Source organism: Salvelinus fontinalis, unplaced genomic scaffold, assembly GCF_029448725.1.
Source record: "Salvelinus fontinalis isolate EN_2023a unplaced genomic scaffold, ASM2944872v1 scaffold_0591, whole genome shotgun sequence".
NCBI lineage: Eukaryota > Metazoa > Chordata > Actinopteri > Salmoniformes > Salmonidae > Salvelinus > Salvelinus fontinalis.
In genome coordinates this window covers 102,049-122,161 of record NW_026600800.1, presented here as the reverse complement: position 1 = coordinate 122,161, position 20,113 = coordinate 102,049, and the positions used below count along the sequence as shown (strand labels likewise).

Here is a 20,113-nt window from a genome sequence, read left to right as displayed (position 1 = left end):
ATCTGATACCTACAGTTCTATAGCACGCTAACTAAACAGAGCATCTGATACCTACAGTTCTATAGCACGCTAACTAAACAGAGCATCTGATACCTACAGTTCTATAGCACGCTAACTAAACAGAGCATCTGATACCTATAGTTCTATAGCACGCTAACTAAACAGAGCATCTGATACCTACAGTTCTATAGCACGCTAACTAAACAGAGCATCTGATACCTATAGTTCTATAGCACGCTAACTAAACAGAGCATCTGATACCTATAGCACGCTAACTAAACAGAGCATCTGATACCTACAGTTCTATAGCACGCTAACTAAACAGAGCATCTGATACCTATAGTTCTATAGCACGCTAACTAAACAGAGCATCTGATACCTATAGTTCTATAGCACGCTAACTAAACAGAGCATCTGATACCTATAGCACGCTAACTAAACAGAGCATCTGATACCTACAGTTCTATAGCACGCTAACTAAACAGAGCATCTGATACCTATAGCACGCTAACTAAACAGAGCATCTGATACCTATAGCACGCTAACTAAACAGAGCATCTGATACCTATAGCACGCTAACTAAACAGAGCATCTGATACCTATAGCACGCTAACTAAACAGAGCATCTGATACCTATAGCACGCTAACTAAACAGAGCATCTGATACCTATAGTTCTATAGCACGCTAACTAAACAGAGCATCTGATACCTATAGCACGCTAACTAAACAGAGCATCTGATACCTATAGCACGCTAACTAAACAGAGCATCTGATACCTACAGTTCTATAGCACGCTAACTAAACAGAGCATCTGATACCTATAGTTCTATAGCACGCTAACTAAACAGAGCATCTGATACCTATAGCACGCTAACTAAACAGAGCATCTGATACCTATAGTTCTATAGCACGCTAACTAAACAGAGCATCTGATACCTACAGTTCTATAGCACGCTAACTAAACAGAGCATCTGATACCTATAGTTCTATAGCACGCTAACTAAACAGAGCATCTGATACCTACAGTTCTATAGCACGCTAACTAAACAGAGCATCTGATACCTACAGTTCTATAGCACGCTAACTAAACAGAGCATCTGATACCTACAGTTCTATAGCACGCTAACTAAACAGAGCATCTGATACCTATAGTTCTATAGCACGCTAACTAAACAGAGCATCTGATACCTACAGTTCTATAGCACGCTAACTAAACAGAGCATCTGATACCTACAGTTCTATAGCACGCTAACTAAACTGAACAAAAATATAACGCAACACGTAAAGTGATGGTCCCATGTCTCATGAGCTGAAATAAATGATCCCAGAAATGATCCTTATTTCTCTCATTTTCTATTCAAATATTACATCCCTGTTAGTGAACATTTGTCCTTTGCCAAGATAATCAACCCTTTCACCTGACAGGTGTGGCATATCAATAAGCTGATTGAGCATGATGATGTGTGTGTTACCTGCTGGTGAGAGTGTAGTTGTGTTACCTGCTGGTGAGAGTGTAGTTGTGTTACCTGCTGGTGAGAGTGTAGTTGTGTTACCTGCTGGTGAGAGTGTAGTTGTGTTACCTGCTGGTGAGAGTGTAGTTGTGTTACCTGCTGGTGAGAGTGTAGTTGTGTTACCTGCTGGTGAGAGTGTAGTTGTGTTACCTGCTGGTGAGAGTGTAGTTGTGTTGTTTGACAGCGATCTCTCGCTGTTGGATCTGAATGACCTCTCTGGACAGATCCTCTGGTGTCCTGTAGGGGACACAACACAGGGTTAACACACTGCCTGTTCATCCAGAGAGCTCAGAGAGACACACGTCGTGTATTAGACATTCTGATAAACCACATGTCAACCTCCTACCCTGCTGAGACAGAGAGCAGGGTTGGAGGACAGAGGGAAGAGAGAGCAGGGGTGGAGGAGAGAGGGGAGAGAGGAGGACAGAGCAGGGGTGGAGGAGAGAGGAGGACAGAGCAGGGGTGGAGGAGAGAGGAGGACAGAGGGAAGAGAGAGCAGGGGTGGAGGAGAGAGGAGGACAGAGCAGGGGTGGAGGAGAGAGGAGGACAGAGCAGGGGTGGAGGAGAGAGGGGAGAGAGGAGGACAGAGCAGGGGCGGAGGAGAGAGGAGGACAGAGCAGGGGTGGAGGAGAGAGGAGGACAGAGGGAAGAGAGAGCAGGGGTGGAGGAGAGAGGAGGACAGAGCAGGGGTGGAGGAGAGAGGAGGACAGAGAGAAGAGAGAGCAGGGGTGGAGGAGAGAGGAGTACAGAGCAGGGGTGGAGGAGAGAGGAGGACAGAGGGAAGAGAGAGCAGGGGTGGAGGACAGAGGGGAGAGAGGAGGACAGAGGGGAGAGAGGAGGACAGAGGGGAGAGAGGAGGACAGAGGGAAGAGAGCAATAGAGAAAAGATGAGGACTAATTAGTGTGAGGGAGCAGACAGATGGGTCGGTTCTAGAGATCACACAGCTTGTCAAAGTGCTTGTTTCCAGTCCTAAAGCTTAACTGATGGACTTAGACGCTATAGTAGCTCAATTAACCAACATTGTCGGTATCCCAAGTAGAAACCTATTCCCTATATAGTACACTACTATAGACCAGAGCCCTATATAGTACACTACTATAGACCAGGGCCCTTTTCCCTATATAGTACACTACTATAGACCAGAGCCCTATTCCCTACATAGTGCACTACTTTTGACCAGAGCCCTATTCCCTACATAGTGCACTACTTTTGACCAGAGCCCTATGCCCTATATAGTACACTACTATAGACCAATGCCCTATTCCCTATTATAGTACACTACTATAGACCAGAGCCCTATTCCCTATATAGTACACTACTATAGACCAGGGACCTATTCCCTATATAGTGCACTACTATAGACCAGAGCCCTATTCCCTATATAGTACACTACTATAGACCAGGGCCCAGGGGGAATCGGGTGCCATTTAGGATGGTTTCTGAATCTAAACTCTCCGGAAGCTTCTATTCTTTCAAGTCCTTAAAGACTAACTATTAAAAGAGCTCCACCAGCTTCCCTTCTCCTCATATGATACAGTCCAGAGCAGTGGTTCCTGACCTTCTATCCACCGTGACAGTTTATTAACGTTACGCTGAACAGAGATATAGAGAAAAGCAACATGTAAAGCATTCCTCCCATGTTTCACGAACTAGAAGATCACAGGAAATGTTCCATACGCACAAAAACAAAGCTGATTTCTATCAAATTGTATAATAATTCATCCACCCTGACAGGTGGCATATCAAGAAGCTGATTAAAACAGCATGATCATTACACAGTTGCACCTTGTGCTGGGGACAAATAAACGGCCACTAAAATGTGCAGTCGTGTCAAACAACACACTGCCACAGACGACTCAAATTGAGGGAGCGTGCCATTAGCATGTTGACTACAGGAATGTCCACTAGAGCCGTTGCCAGAGAATTGAATGTTCATGTCTCTACATTATTTTAGAGAATTTGTCAGTGCATCCAACCTGCCTCATAACCGCAGACCGTACGTATGACGCTGTGTGGACGAGCGGTTTGCTGATGTCAACGTTATTATTAATTATTAACCTAATTCATGATGGTTAATTCGTATGTACCCCTTTAAGAGCATCCCGCAAATCTGGGCTAAACCCCCCCCCAAATATATCTCAGATAATAACCGTGGACACAAAGTCAAGTTTGTTTCTATGGCAGAGGCTGTGGTCCAGCTACGCCCAGAGACATACAGTATATTAACAAATAAATGGCTGGCTAGGCTTTAATCAGAATGTTCTAATGGTTCACAGACCGAAGTAAAACAATACAAATGACGTGTGATTGTGATGCACCAACTCCTCAGATGATACTAATGAATCAGCTGGAGAACACTGGACTTGAATCAACCAGACAGACGGAACCAGGTGACATTCAATGTATTATCTGATGAATCAACCAGACAGATGGAACCAGGTGACATTCAATGTATTATCTGATGAATCAACCAGACAGATGGAACAACCAGACAGATGGAACCAGGTGACATTCAATGTATTATCTGATGAATCAACCAGACAGATGGAACCACGTCACATTCAATGTATTATCTGATGAATCAACCAGACAGATGGAACAACCAGACAGATGGAACCACGTGACATTCAATGTATTATCTGATGAATCAACCAGACAGATGGAACAACCAGACAGATGGAACCATGTGACATTCAATGTATTATCTGATGAATCAACAAGACAGATGGAACCAGGTGACATTCAATGTATTATCTGATGAATCAACCAGACAGATGGAACAACCAGACAGATGGAACCACGTGACATTCAATGTATTATCTGATGAATCAACCAGACAGATGGAACCAGGTGACATTCAATGTATTATCTGATGAATCAACAAGACAGATGGAACCAGGTGACATTCAATGTATTATCTGATGAATCAACCAGACAGATGGAACCACGTAACATTCAATGTATTATGTGACTGGTGCTCCTAAGTCAACATCCCACAGGTCACATTAAGGAGGTCATGTTTTTAAAACAATGTATCAAGATTAGGAAATGTTTTGTGACACACCGCCGAGTGCTCCTCGAGACACAGCCGAGAGCTCGTCGAGACACACCCGAGAGCTCCTCGAGACACACCCGAGAGCTCCTCGAGACACACCCGAGAGCTCCTCGAGACACAGCTGAGAGCTCGTCGAGACACACCGGTTGGGAATCACTGGTCTACAGCATCTTCCAAAATGTGAAAACATAAAATAGAGACAGAAGACAGAGTGATAACCACAGAGAGAAAGCGAGAAGATAGACAGACAGACTACTCGTCACAGAAAAATGTAAATCTAGTTTAGATAAATGTCACATATGTATGTATACACACACAGTACCAGTGAACAGTTTGGACACACCTAATCATTCAAGGGTTTTTCTTTATTTTGACTATTTTCTACACGGTAGAATAATAGTGAAGACATCAAAACTATGAAATAACACATGGAATCATGTAGTAACCAAAATAAAATTAAAATAGATTTTATATTTGAGATTCTTCAAAGTAGCCACCCTTTGCCTTGATGACAGCTTTGCACACTCTTGGCATTCTCTCAACCAGCTTCATGAGGTAGTCACCTGGAATGCATTTCAATTAACAGTCTCTCAACCAGCTTCATGAGGTAGTCACCTGGAATGCATTTCAATTAACAGGTGCCTTGTTAAAAGTTAATTTGTGGAATTTCTTTCCTTCTTAATGCATTTGAGCCAATCAGTTGTGTTATGACAAGGTAGGGGTGGTATACAGAAGATAGCCCTATTTGGTAAAAGACCAAGTCCATATTATGGCAAGAACAGCTCAAATTGTATTTATTTATTTAACCTTAATTTAAGTAGGCAAGTCAGTTAAGAACAAATTCTTATTTACAATGACGGCCTACCTAGGAACAGTGGGTTAAGTGCCTTGTCCAGGGGCAGAAAGAGAGAGTTTTACCTTGTCAGCTCGGGGATTTGATCTTGCAACCTTTCGGTTACAAGTCCAACGCTCTAACCACTAGGTGGCTACCTGCCACCCCAAATAAGCAAAGACAAACAACAGACCATCATTACTTTAAGACAATACGGAAAATGTAAAGAACTTTGAAGGTTTCTTCAAGTGCAGTCACTAAAACCATCAAGCGCTATGATGAAACTGACTTTCATGAGGACTGCCACAGGAATGGAAAACCCAGAGTTGCCTCTGCTGCAGAGGATAAGTTCATTGGTAACCAGCCTCAGAAATTGCAGCCCAAATAAATGCTTCAGAGTTCAAGTAATAGACACATCTCAACATCAACTGTTCAGAGGAGACTGTGTGAATCAGGCCTTCATGGTTGAATTGCTGCAAAGACACCACTACTAAAGGACACCAATAAGAAGAGACTTGCTTGGACCATGAAGCACGGGCAATGGACATTAGACCGGTGGAAATCTGTCCTTTTGGTCTGATGAGTCCAGATGTGCCATTTTTGGTTCCAACCGCCGTGTCTTTGTGAGACGCAGAGTAGGTGAATGGATGATCTCTGTATGTGTGGTTCCCACCGTGAAGCATGGAGGAGGAGGTGTGGCAGTGCTTTGCTGGTGACAAATGTGATTTATTTAGAACTCAAAGCACACTTAACCAGCATGGCTACCACAGCATTCTGCAGCGATGCGCCTTCCCATCTGGTTTGCGCTTAGTGGGACTATCATTTGGTTTTCAAACAGGACAATGACCCCAAACACACCTCCAGGCTGTATAAGGGCTATTTGACCAAGAAGGAGAGTGATGGAGTGCTGCATCAGATGACCTGGCCTCCACAATCACCCGACCTCAACCCAATTGAGATGGTTTGGGATGAGTTGTACCGTATTGTGAAGGAAAAGCAGCCAACAAGTGCTCAGCATATGTGGGAACTCCTACAAGACTGTTGAAAAAGCATTACTCATGAAGCTGGTTGAGAGAACGCCAAGAGTGTGCAAAGCTGTCATTAAGGCAAATGGTGGCTACTTTGAAGAACATAAAATATATTTTAACACTTTTTTGGTTACTACATGATTCCATATGTGTGATTTCATAGTTTTGATGTCTTCACTATTATTCTACAATGTAGAACATAGTAATGAGTAGGTGTGTCCAAACCTTTGACTGGTATTGTATATAAACATACATATACAAAAGTATGTGGACACCCCTTCAAATTAGTGGATTCAGCTATTTCAGCCACACCCGTAGCTGACAGGTGTATAGAGTCGAGCACAGAGCCATGCAATCTCCATAGACACACATCGGAAGTAGAATGGGCTAACTGAAGAGCTCAAGGACTTTCAACGTGGCACCGTCATAGGAAAGTCAGTTTGTCCTATTTTAGCCCTGCTAGAGCTGCCCCAGTCAACTGTAAGTGCTGCTATTGTGAAGTGGAAACGTCTAGGAGCAACAACGGCTCAGCAGCGAAGTGGTAGGCCACACAAGCTCACAGAACGGGACCACCGAGTGCTGAAACGCAGGAAACGAGCAGCCGCACACAGGCCTAAGAACATCAAGCACAATGTCAAGGTGAGGGGGGGGGGGGGGGCATGGAGTAATGCCATGTGAGAGTATCGTGTGGGAGAGGGGGGTAATGCCATGTGAGAGTATTCTGTGGGAGAGGGGGGGGGGGGTAATGCCATGTGAGAGTATCGCGTTGGAGGGGGGGGGTGGTAATGCCATGTGAGAGTATCGTGTGGGAGAGAGAACGAGAAAACGTGCACCATTTAACATTAAATGTACACAGTTTATTAGGTACAGCCATGTTTGAGACACTGGATCTGGTGCACCAGGCAGTGACGGCCATACCACCACGCTCAGTCTCTCAGGTCCCTCGATCTCCCATCCGTTCAATAGAACAGTAACTGTCTGCCTCGATGCCTGTCTGCCTCGATGCCTGTCTGCCTCGATGCCTGTCTGCCTCGATGCCTGTCTGCCTCGATGCCTGTCTGCCTGCTTTCTATAGCAAGTCACATGACTCACTGTCTGTAGGAGCCATCTATTTTGGTGAACAAGGTCACGTACCTAATAATCTGGCCCCTCAGTGTACATCAAACGCTGGGGAAGTCATGAGAGACAAATATAGTGTGTGTGTGTGTTAGATGCAGTGCGGTGTTTGTAATGTATCTAATGTGCTTCCCTGCTCATATGGAAACAAGCAATCATTCTGTCAATATGGGCTTTCAGCACAGAACACACACACACAGCAGGCATAAAGTAAACAAATCATAAAACGTCACTCTCTCTTCACAGAGAGAATGAGGCACCAGTATTTTTCATGACTCTAGAGCTCCACCCAGTGGTGACACGTTATACTGCAGACAGACATGCCAGCTGACCGTATGTTGAGTCCAGTAGACTGCCCCAGGTTCTCCCAGGCCTGCAGTTTCTGAGACAGTTTCTGAAGGAGGAGAGGAACAAGATTACACACTAGGGATTCAAGGTTTCACATTTACAAACTCAACTATTAAGCAGATTGTTTCAAACCCTGAGATTTGTTAATTGTTCGTCAAGTTAAAATAATAAAGTTTCCTTTTCAGTTGTGTATCAGAACCACCATTAATTAGAACAGACAGTATAACGCAAATGTTTTTCTTCCAGCTGTTTCACATTTAAAACACACTAACAGGTCGCACACCTCCTTCTCCAACTCCACGTTCACCATCTCCTCTTTCATCTTCTCCATTCGTTCTACCTTACGTCTCAATCCCTCCGTTTCCTCCTTCAGCAGGATCACGTTCTCCCTCGTCTCCCTGGGACACAGAATGAGGGGAGAAAGTGAGATATGAGAGAGAGAGACATTGATAGTTGTCTTCTTTTACAACCTACAAATAACCTCTCTTACCTGTCCTGCTCCATGTGTTCTCGTAGTGTTACCTGAGGTAAACATTCTCCTCTCTTACTTGTCCTGCTCCATGTGTTCTCGTAGTGTTACCTGAGGTAAACATTCTCCTCTCTCACCTGTCCTGCTCCATGTGTTCTAGTAGTGTTACCTGAGGTAAACATTCTCCTCTCTCACCTGTCCTGCTCCATGTGTTCTAGTAGTGTTACCTGAGGTAAACATTCTCCTCTCTTACCTGTCCTGCTCCATGTGTTCTAGTAGTGTTACCTGAGGTAAACATTCTCCTCTCTTACCTGTCCTGCTCCATGTGTTCTCGTAGTGTTACCTGAGGTAAACATTCTCCTCTCTTACCTGTCCTGCTCCATGTGTTCTAGTAGTGTTACCTGAGGTAAACATTCTCCTCTCTTACCTGTCCTGCTCCATGTGTTCTAGTAGTGTTACCTGAGGTAAACATTCTCCTCTCTCACCTGTCCTGCTCCATGTGTTCTAGTAGTGTTACCTGAGGTAAACATTCTCCTCTCTCACCTGTCCTGCTCCATGTGTTCTAGTAGTGTTACCTGAGGTAAACATTCTCCTCTCTTACCTGTCCTGCTCCATGTGTTCTAGTAGTGTTACCTGAGGTAAACATTCTCCTCTCTCACCTGTCCTGCTCCATGTGTTCTAGTAGTGTTACCTGAGGTAAACATTCTCCTCTCTCACCTGTCCTGCTCCATGTGTTCTCGTAGTGTTACCTGAGGTAAACATTCTCCTCTCTCACCTGTCCTGCTCCATGTGTTCTAGTAGTGTTACCTGAAGTAAACATTCTCCTCTCTTACCTGTCCTGCTCCATGTGTTCTAGTAGTGTTACCTGAGGTAAACATTCTCCTCTCTTACCTGTCCTGCTCCATGTGTTCTAGTAGTGTTACCTGAGGTAAACATTCTCCTCTCCTACCTGTCCTGCTCCATGTGTTCTAGTAGTGTTACCTGAGGTAAATGTTCTCCTCTCGTAGCTGTCGGAGCTCCTTGTCCATATCCGGCACCCTAGCAACCTCTGACCTCATGTTCTTCACTATGACAACATCCTGTTCCTGCAGAGCCAACTTCCTCTCCAACTCCTGGGGGGAAGAGAGGAGAAACACACACCTTTGAGTTGTATTCCCCGGCTCATGAAAGAGAGACTTAATGACCACCTCAAAGGTGAACATCATGTGGAGTTTGAGTTTGTGTGTTAGACTGAAGAGTTAATGGCATCTCTTCGTTTGAAGGCAGTTCATTTAAACCCAGTAATACATAGTGATTACATTGAGAGTTCATAAAGCCTACAGAGGTTAAACCCAGTAATAAATAGTGATTACATTGAGAGTTTATAAAGCCTACAGGGGACAGAGGTTAAACCCAGTAATAAATAGTGATTACATTGAGAGTTTATAAAGCCTACAGAGGTTAAACCCAGTAATAAATAGTGATTACATTGAGAGTTTATAAAGCCTACAGGGGACAGAGGTTAAACCCAGTAATAAATAGTGATTACATTGAGAGTTTATAAAGCCTACAGGGGACAGAGGTTAAACCCAGTAATAAATAATGATTACATTGAGAGTTTATAAAGCCTACAGAAGACAGAGGTTAAACCCAGTAATAAATGGTGTTACATTGAGAGTTTATAAAGCCTACAGAGGTTAAACCCAGTAATAAATAGTGATTACATTGAGAGTTTATAAAGCCTACAGGGGACAGAGGTTAAACCCAGTAATAAATAGTGATTACATTGAGAGTTTATAAAGCCTACAGAGGTTAAACCCAGTAATAAATAGTGATTACATTGAGAGTTTATAAAGCCTACAGGGGACAGAGGTTAAACCCAGTAATAAATAGTGATTACATTGAGAGTTTATAAAGCCTACAGGGGACAGAGGCATCTCACTGGCTGCTTTTAAAAAATTACCACTTTACTTCCCAAATGACACTTTGGAGAGAAGACACATGGATGCCAAAATAAACAGAAGTAAAAATAAAATGGCCCCCATTTGCTCTGTTCAACAGCTCAAAACCTCTTCAGGGAAATAAAGCAACACAGAATAGACAGATTGATACTTCTGTCCTTTTCCTAGCCTAGCTCCCCAACTGTAGTCCCAATCTCAACCCCAGTCCTAATCCCAATCTCAACCCCAGTCCTAATCCTAACCTAGCTCCCCAACTCTAGTCCCAATATCAACCCCAGTCCTAATCCCAATCTCAACCTCAGTCCTAATCCTAACCTAGCTCCCCAACTCTAGTCCCAATCTCAACCCCAGTCCTAATCCTAACCTAGCTCCCCAACTCTAGTCCCAATCTCAACCCCAGTCCTAATCCTAACCTAGCTCGCCAAGTCTAGTCCCAATCTCAACCCCAGTCCTAATCCTAACCTAGCTCCCCAACTGTAGTCCCAATCTCAACCCCAGTCCTAATCCCAATCTCAACCTCAGTCCTAATCCTAACCTAGCTCCCCAACTCTAGTCCCAATATCAACCCCAGTCCTAATCCTAACCTAGCTCCCCAACTCTAGTCCCAATCTCAAACCCAGTCCTAATCCTAACCTAGCTCCCCAACTCTAGTCCCAATCTCAACCCCAGTCCTAATCCTAACCTAGCTCCCCATCTCTGTTCCCAATCTCAACCCCAGTCCTAATCCCAATCTCAACCCCAGTCCTAATCCTAACCTAGCTCCCCAACTCTGTTCCCAATCTCAACCCCAGTCCTAATCTAGCTCTAACTCTAGTCCCAATCTCAACCCCAGTCCTAACCTAGCTCCCCAACTCTAGTCCCAATCTCAACCCCAGTCCTAATCTAGCTCTAACTGTAGTCCCAATCTCAACCCCAGTCCTAATTTGAATTTGGGTACAATAAGTCTCAATCTTCATACATCAGTCAACCCTAATCCTAACCTCCTAGTTTTCTAAACCTAGTCCCAATCTGAACTGTATTAATACCAATCTTAATCTAGACATCATTCAGTTTAGTCCAACTTTGAACAACAATAATATAAGCCTCACCTTAATCTTGAGTTCGTGGTCGGAGCAGGTGGACGATGTTGACTGGAGGGCCTGGTACCGCTGAGACACTTCCTGGTACTTCCTGTAAAGAGGACCAGTCAGGGGGGTGGAGGAAATCCAGGCAGGACCAATCAGAGGGCAGGGAAACCAGGAAATACCAATCAGAAGAAAGGATATCCAGGAAGGAGTGTGTGTTACCTGTGTTGGAGCTCCACTTGTTCCTGTAGTCCCTGGTTCTCCAGAGTCTGGTTAGAGATGGTGTTGTCCCGAGTCTGGACCTGCTGCTTCAGGTCACGGATCTCATCCTTTAAACAACTCACCGTCTACAGGGACAAATAACACTCCCCGTCACCAGGGACAAATAACACTCCCCGTCACCAGGGACAAATAACACTCCCCGTCACCAGGGACAAATAACACTCCCCGTCACCAGGGACAAATAACACTCCCCGTCACCAGGGACAAATAACACTCCCCGTCACCAGGGACAAATAACACTCCCCGTCACCAGGGACGAATAACACTCCCCGTCACCAGGGACGAATAACACTCCCCGTCACCAGGGACGAATAACACTCACCGTCCACAGGGACGAATAACACTCACCGTCCACAGGGACGAATAACACTCACCGTCCACAGGGACGAATAACACTCACCGTCTACAGGGACAAATAACACTCCCCGTCTACAGGGACAAATAACACTCACCGTCTACAGGGACAAATAACACTCACCGTCTACAGGGCAAAATAACACATACCGTCTACAGGGACAAATACCACATACCGTCTACAGGGACAAATAACACTCACCGTCTACAGGGACAAATAACACTCACCGTCTACAGGGACAAATAACACTCACCGTCTACAGGGCAAAATAACACATACCGTCTACAGGGACAAATAACACTCACCGTCTACAGGGACAAATAACACTCACCGTCTACAGGGAAAAATAACACTCACCGTCTACAGGGACAAATAACACATACCGTCTACAGGGACAAATAACACTCACCGTCTACAGGGACAAATAACACATACCGTCTACAGGGACGAATAACACTCACCGTCTACAGGGACAAATAACACCCACCGTCTACAGGGACAAATAACACTCCCCGTCTACAGGGACAAATAACACTCACCGTCCACAGGGACAAATAACACTCACCGTCCACAGGGACGAATAACACTCACCGTCCACAGGGACAAATAACACCCACCGTCTACAGGGACGAATAACACCCACCGTTCACAGGGACAAATAACACTCACCGTCCACAGGGACGAATACCACATACCGTCTACAGGGACAAATAACACTCACCGTCTACAGGGACAAATAACACCCACCGTCCACAGGGACAAATAACACTCACCGTCTACAGGGACAAATAACACTCACCGTCTACAGGGACAAATAACACTCACCGTCTACAGGGACGAATAACACTCACCGTCCACAGGGACAAATAACACTCACCGTCTACAGGGCAAAATAACACATACCGTCTACAGGGACAAATAACACTCACCGTCTACAGGGACAAATAACACTCACCGTCTACAGGGCAAAATAACACATACCGTCTACAGGGACGAATAACACTCACCGTCTACAGGGACAAATAACACCCACCGTCTACAGGGACAAATAACACTCACCGTCTACAGGGACAAATAACACTCACCGTCTACAGGGACGAATAACACTCACCGTCCACAGGGACAAATAACACTCACCGTCTACAGGGCAAAATAACACATACCGTCTACAGGGACAAATACCACATACCGTCTACAGGGACAAATAACACTCACCGTCTACAGGGACAAATAACACTCACCGTCTACAGGGCAAAATAACACATACCGTCTACAGGGACAAATACCACATACCGTCTACAGGGACAAATACCACATACCGTCTACAGGGACAAATAACACTCACCGTCTACAGGGACAAATAACACTCACCGTCTACAGGGCAAAATAACACATACCGTCTACAGGGACAAATAACACTCACCGTCTACAGGGACAAATAACACTCACCGTCTACAGGGCAAAATAACACATACCGTCTACAGGGACGAATAACACTCACCGTCTACAGGGACAAATAACACCCACCGTCTACAGGGACAAATAACACTCCCCGTCTACAGGGACAAATAACACTCACCGTCTACAGGGACAAATAACACTCACCGTCCACAGGGACGAATAACACTCACCGTCTACAGGGACAAATAACACTCACCGTCCACAGGGACAAATAACACTCACCGTCTACAGGGACAAATACCACTCACCGTCCACAGGGACAAATAACACTCACCGTCCACAGGGACGAATAACACATACCGTCTACAGGGAACAAATAACACTCACCGTCTACAGGGCAAAATAACACATACCGTCTACAGGGACAAATAACACTCACCGTCCACAGGGACAAATAACACTCACCGTCTACAGGGACAAATAACACTCACCGTCCACAGGGACAAATAACACTCACCGTCTACAGGGACAAATAACACTCACCGTCCACAGGGACGAATAACACATACCGTCTACAGGGAACAAATAACACTCACCGTCTACAGGGCAAAATAACACATACCGTCTACAGGGACAAATAACACTCACCGTCTACAGGGACAAATAACACTCACCGTCCACAGGGACAAATAACACCCACCGTCTACAGGGACAAATAACACTCACCGTCCACAGGGACAAATAACACTCACCGTCCACAGGGACAAATAACACTCACCGTCCACAGGGACAAATAACACTCACCGTCTACAGGGACAAATAACACTCACCGTCCACAGGGACGAATAACACATACCGTCTACAGGGAACAAATAACACTCACCGTCTACAGGGCAAAATAACACATACCGTCCACAGGGACAAATAACACTCACCGTCCACAGGGACAAATAACACTCACCGTCCACAGGGACGAATAACACTCACCGTCTACAGGGACAAATAACACTCACCGTCTACAGGGAAAATATTAAAAATATATATAATAATAGATAAATATATAGGACAAATAATGAGTTGCTCCACAGAAAAGTAGCAATTTGACGATGTGAGTGGAGACTAGCGGTCGACCGGTTAATTAGGGCCGGTTTCAGGTTTTCATAACAATCGGTCATCGGCATTTTTTTGACACCGATTATGGCCGATTACATTGCATTCCACGAGGAAACTGCGTGGCAGGCTGACCACCTGCTACGCGAGTGCAGCAAGGAGCCAAGGTAAGTTGCTAGCTAGCATTAAACTTATCTTATAAAAAACAATCAATCTTAACATAATCACTAGTTAACTACACATGGTTGATCATATTACTAGGTTAACTAGCTTGTCCTGCGTTGCATATAATCAATGCGGTGTCTGTTAATTTATCATCGAATCACAGCCTACCGCGCCAAACGGGTGATGATTTAACAAAAGCACAATCGTTGCACGAACGTACCTAACCATAAACATCAATGCCTTTCTTAAAAACAATACACGGAAGTATATTTTTTTTAACCTGAATATTTAGTTAAAAGCAATTCATGTTAGCAGGCAATATTAACTAGGGAAATTGTGTCACTTCTCTTGCGTTCATTGTATGCAGAGTCATGCTATATGCAACAGTTTGGGCCGTCTGACTCGTTGCGAACTAATTTGCCAGAATTAGTTCCGTATTTCACTGAAAGAATAAACGTTTTGTTTTCAAAATGATAGTTTCCGGATTTGACCATATTAATGACCAAAGGATCGTATTTCTGTGTTTATTATATTATAATTAAGTCTATGATTTGGTTAGAGGAGTGATGTTATGGTATAATCTGAACTCTGTTACAGGTGTACCTGGTTAGAGGAGTGATTTTATGGTATAATCTGAACTCTGTTACAGGTGTACCTGGTTAGAGGAGTGATGTTACGGTATAATCTGAACTCTGTTACAGGTGTACCTGGTTAGAGGAGTGATTGGTATAATGTGAACTCTGTTACAGGTGTACCTGGTTAGAGGTGTGATGTTATGGTATAATCTGAACTCTGTTACAGGTGTACCTGGTTAGAGGAGTGATGTTACGGTATAATCTGAACTCTGTTACAGGTGTACCTGGTTAGAGGAGTGATGTTACGGTATAATCTGAACTCTGTTACAGGTGTACCTGGTTAGAGGAGTGATGTTATGGTATAATCTGAACTCTGTTACAGGTGTACCTGGTTAGAGGAGTGATGGTATAATCTGAACTCTGTTACAGGTGTACCTGGTTAGAGGAGTGATGGTATAATCTGAACTCTGTTACAGGTGTACCTGGTTAGAGGAGTGATGGTATAATCTGAACTCTGTTACAGGTGTACCTGGTTAGAGGAGTGATGGTATAATCTGAACTCTGTTACAGGTGTACCTGGTTAGAGGAGTGATGTTATGGTATAATCTGAACTCTGTTACAGGTGTACCTGGTTAGAGGAGTGATGGTATAATCTGAACTCTGTTACAGGTGTACCTGGTTAGAGGAGTGATGGTATAATCTGAACTCTGTTACAGGTGTACCTGGTTAGAGGAGTGATGTTATAATCTGAACTCTGTTACAGGTGTACCTGGTTAGAGGAGTGATGTTATAATCTGAACCCTGTTACAGGTGTACCTGGTTAGAGGTGTTGAGCCATTCGTCCCTCTCCTCCACCCTTCTGTTGAGAGACTCCAGGGTCCAACGGAGAGCACGGTTTGCCTCTGCCTTTTCCGATAGGCTCTGGCTAGACTCCGCCTCCCTCTCTTCCAGGCGTCTGATTCGTCCCAGCAGGTCCTGGTTACGGTCCACCTCACGCTGGAACAATTAGAACGTGGGCCATAGAAGTCAGAACACGAAATTTAGAACACAGAACACGGAACAGACCAGGAAACAAAGAATATCAAACAAACTGGTATGAATTCCCTGCCTGTGTCTCTCAGCACACCATCTCATCCTCACAGCCCTCTCAGATACTCTGTTACTGTCTAACACCTGCAGGAGGCATCAACTGGCCCTAGCCAAACCCATTGGTTGCTAGGGGTCATGGTTGCCAGGGGCCTTATCACACTGTGTGAGGTCAGCCAATCACAAGCAGTCATACTGGGTCCCAGATCCCCAACTCCTGCCTCGCCCCCAGTCTCCTTCCAGCAGTCACAGAGACAGGCAAGCTCCTCTCCATCCTTCACAACACCAGGACTCCCTCATATCTCTGGACTGGTGGGATGGTGAGCAGGACTGGTGGGATGGTGAGCAGGACTGGTGAGATGGTGTGCAGGACTGGTGGGATGGTGAGCAGGACTGGTGGGATGGTGAGCAGGACTGGTGGGATGGTGTGCAGGACTGGTGGGGATGGTGTGCAGGACTGGTGGGATGGTGTGCAGGACTGGTGGGGATGGTGTGCAGGACTGGTGGGATGGTGTGCATGACTGGTGGGATGGTGTGCATGACTGGTGGGATGGTGTGCAGGACTGGTGGGATGGTGTGCAGGACTGGTGGGGATGGTGTGCAGGACTGGTGGGGATGGTGTGCAGGACTGGTGGGATGGTGTGCAGGACTGGTGGGATGGTGTGCAGGACTGGTGGGATGGTGTGCAGGACTGGTGGGATGGTGTGCAGGGCACAACGTGAGCTGTGTTCTTAGTCATTAGTGGTTATTGTTACATTATCTATGCTGCCTCAGTGTAGCTTGTAACCTTTAAACACGTTCAGAGACGGTCCTTTATTACTGTTATTACAGCTCTCCTGATATCCTGTGTTCAGTATATTCATGACCTTTTATCTGCCTTCTACAGAACCACTACCGTCCCCCGTGGGCCTCTACCGTCCCCCGTGGTCCTCTACCGTCCCCCGTGGTCCTCTACCGTCCCCCGTGGTCCTCTACCGTCCCCCGTGGGCCTCTACCGTCCCCCGTGGGCCTCTACCGTCCCCCGTGGGCCTCTACCATCCCCCGTGGGCCTCTACCATCCCCCGTGGGCCTCTACCATCCCCCGTGGGCCTCTACCGTCCCCCGTGGTCCTCTACCGTCCCCCGTGGTCCTCTACCGTCCCCCGTGGTCCTCTACCGTCCCCCGTGGGCCTCTACCATCCCCCGTGGGCCTCTACCATCCCCCGTGGGCCTCTACCATCCCCCGTGGGCCTCTACCATCCCCCGTGGGCCTCTACCATCCCCCGTGGGCCTCTACCATCCCCCGTGGGCCTCTACCATCCCCCGTGGGCCTCTACCATCCCCCGTGGTCCTCTTCTTTCTACAGAACCACTACCTCCAGGTGGGGGTTCGTTATCTCCAGGTGTGTGTGTTACCTCCAGGTGGGGGTGTGTGTGTTACCTCCAGGCGGGGGTGTGTTACCTCCAGGCGGGGGTGTGTAACCTCCAGGTGGGTGTGTGTGTGTTTTCTCCAGGTCGGGGTTTGTTACCTCCAGGTGGGGGTGCGTTACCTCCAGGTGGGGGTGCGTTACCTCCAGGTGTGTGTGTTACCTCCAGGTGTGTGTGTTACCTCCAGGTGTGTGTGTTACCTCCAGGTGGGGGTTTGTTACCTCCAGGTGGGGGTGCGTTACCTCCAGGTGTGTGTGTTACCTCCAGGTGTGTGTGTTACCTCCAGGTGTGTGTGTTACCTCCAGGTGGGGGTGTGTGTGTTACCTCCAGGTGGGGGTGTGTGTGTTACCTCCAGGCGGGGGTGTGTAACCTCCAGGTGGGTGTGTGTGTGTTACCTCCAGGTGGGTGTGTGTGTGTTACCTCCAGGTGGGTGTGTGTGTGTTACCTCCAGGTGGGTGTGTGTGTGTTACCTCCAGGTGGGTGGGGGTGTGTTACCTCCAGGTGGGTGGGGGTGTGTTACCTCCAGGTGGGTGGGGGTGTGTTACCTCCAGGCGGGCGGGGGTGTGTTACCTCCAGGCGGGCGGGGGTGTGTTACCTCCAGGCGGGCGGGGGTGTGTTACCTCCAGGCGGGCGGGGGTGTGTTACCTCCAGGCGGGCGGGGGTGTGTTGCCTCCAGGCGGGCGGGGGTGTGTTACCTCCAGGCGGGCGGGGGTGTGTTGCACTACCTCCAGGTGGGGGTGCACTACCTCCAGGTGGGGGTGCACTACCTCCAGGTGGGGGTGTACTACCTCCAGGTGGGGGTGTACTACCTCCAGGTGGGGTGTACTACCTCCAGGTGGGGTGTACTACCTCCAGGTGGGGTGTACTACCTCCAGGTGGGGTGTACTACCTCCAGGTGGGGGTGTGTAACCTCCAGGTGGGGGTGTGTAACCTCCAGGTGGGGGTGTGTAACCTCCAGGTGGGGGTGTGTAACCTCCAGGTGGGGTGTGTAACCTCCAGGTGGGGTGTGTAACCTCCAGGTGGGGTGTGTTACCTCCAGGTGGGGTGTGTTACCTCCAGGTGGGGGTGTGTTACCTCCAGGTGGGGGTGTGTTACCTCCAGGTGGGGGTGTGTAACCTCCAGGTGGGGTGTGTTACCTCCAGGTGGGGTGTGTTACCTCCAGGTGGGGTGTGTTACCTCCAGGTGGGGTGTGTTACCTCCAGGTGGGGGTGTGTTACCTCCAGGTGGGGGTGTGTTACCTCCAGGTGGGGGTGTGTTACCTCCAGGTGGGGGTGTGTTACCTCCAGGTGGGGGTGTGTTACCTCCAGGTGGGGGTGTGTTACCTCCAGGTGGGGGTGTGTTACCTCCAGGTGGGGGTGCGTTACCTCCAGGTGGGGGTGTGTTACCTCCAGGTGTGTGTGTGTGGGTGTGTTACATACCTCAAAGTCCCTAGCGCTCAGCGTAGCGTTCTTCTCCAGTTCTATGCGTGCTCTCTTGTGACTGATCTCCATCTGTCTCTTCTCCTGGTCCATCTGGATCAGCTGGGTCTTAGACTGAACCTTCTCTGCTGCCTCCAGCAACTACACACAGAGACACACGGTCACTATCTGTGGCTTACATACACAGGTTTCAGACTGTACCTTTTCTGATGCCTCCAGCAACTACACACACAGAGACACACGGTCACTTTCTGTGGCTTACATACACAGGTTTCAGACTGTACCTTTTCTCTACAGTCTCTGGTAATTCACAACAATACAATGTGTGTCTCAGTCCCACCACCTCTGTCCTCTAAATGCTGTTGGTGTAGGACGTGGCTCTGCACCGGGGCAGGTGTGTGCGTCTCTCTGTGTCTCTCCTTACGTGTGTCTGTCCTACTCCACCCACCTGTAATCTCTGCAGGTACTGGTTCTGTAGGACGTGGCTCTGTGTGCGTCTGTCCTACTCCACCCACCTGTAATCTCTGCAGGTACTGTTGGTGTAGGACGTGGCTCTGTGTGTGTCTGTCCTACTCCACCCACCTGTAATCTCTGCAGGTACTGGTTCTGTAGGACGTGGCTCTGTGTGTGTCTGTCCTACTCCACCCACCTGTAATCTCTGCAGGTACTGGTTCTGTAGGACGTGGCTCTGTGTGTGTCTGTCCTACTCCACCCACCTGTAATCTCTGTAGGTACTGGTTCTGTAGGACATGGCTCTGTGTGTGTCTGTCCTACTCCACCCACCTGTAATCTCTGTAGGTACTGGTTCTGTAGGACATGGCTCTGTGTGTGTCTGTCCTACTCCACCCACCTGTAATCTCTGTAGGTACTGGTTCTGTAGGACATGGCTCTGTGTGTGTCTGTCCTACTCCACCCACCTGTAATCTCTGCAGGTACTGGTTCTGTAGGACA

General features: G+C 47.1%; 1 protein-coding gene across 1 annotated transcript; it reads right to left on the bottom strand.

The window, feature by feature from the left end:
• Positions 1–1,258: 1,258 nt before the first annotated feature.
• On the bottom strand, positions 1,259–19,913 carry LOC129846582 (mitotic spindle assembly checkpoint protein MAD1-like). Its single transcript, XM_055914527.1, has 10 exons — positions 19,879–19,913; positions 19,611–19,659; positions 19,163–19,303; positions 16,070–16,249; positions 11,588–11,712; positions 11,390–11,471; positions 9,343–9,473; positions 8,176–8,290; positions 7,877–7,938; positions 1,259–1,749 (listed from the first exon to the last, which is right to left on the bottom strand). Exons 1-10 carry the CDS (start codon positions 19,911–19,913, stop codon positions 1,659–1,661), a joined length of 1,011 nt encoding a protein of 336 aa, XP_055770502.1. The 3' UTR covers positions 1,259–1,658.
• Positions 19,914–20,113: the final 200 nt, after the last annotated feature.

What these genes read in the sequence shown, in the direction of transcription:
- LOC129846582 (XM_055914527.1), bottom strand. Translation starts at nt 19,913, where the DNA reads ATGTCCTACAGAACCAGTACCTACAGAGATTACAG. An exon ending in GGCTCAACACCTCTAACCAG is followed by an intron (nt 11,713 to 16,069) that starts GTACACCTGTAA and finishes TTGTCCCTGTAG; the next exon opens with ACGGTGAGTTGTTTAAAGGA. An exon ending in ACGTGGAGTTGGAGAAGGAG is followed by an intron (nt 7,939 to 8,175) that starts GTGTGCGACCTG and finishes CTCCTCCTTCAG; the next exon opens with AAACTGTCTCAGAAACTGCA.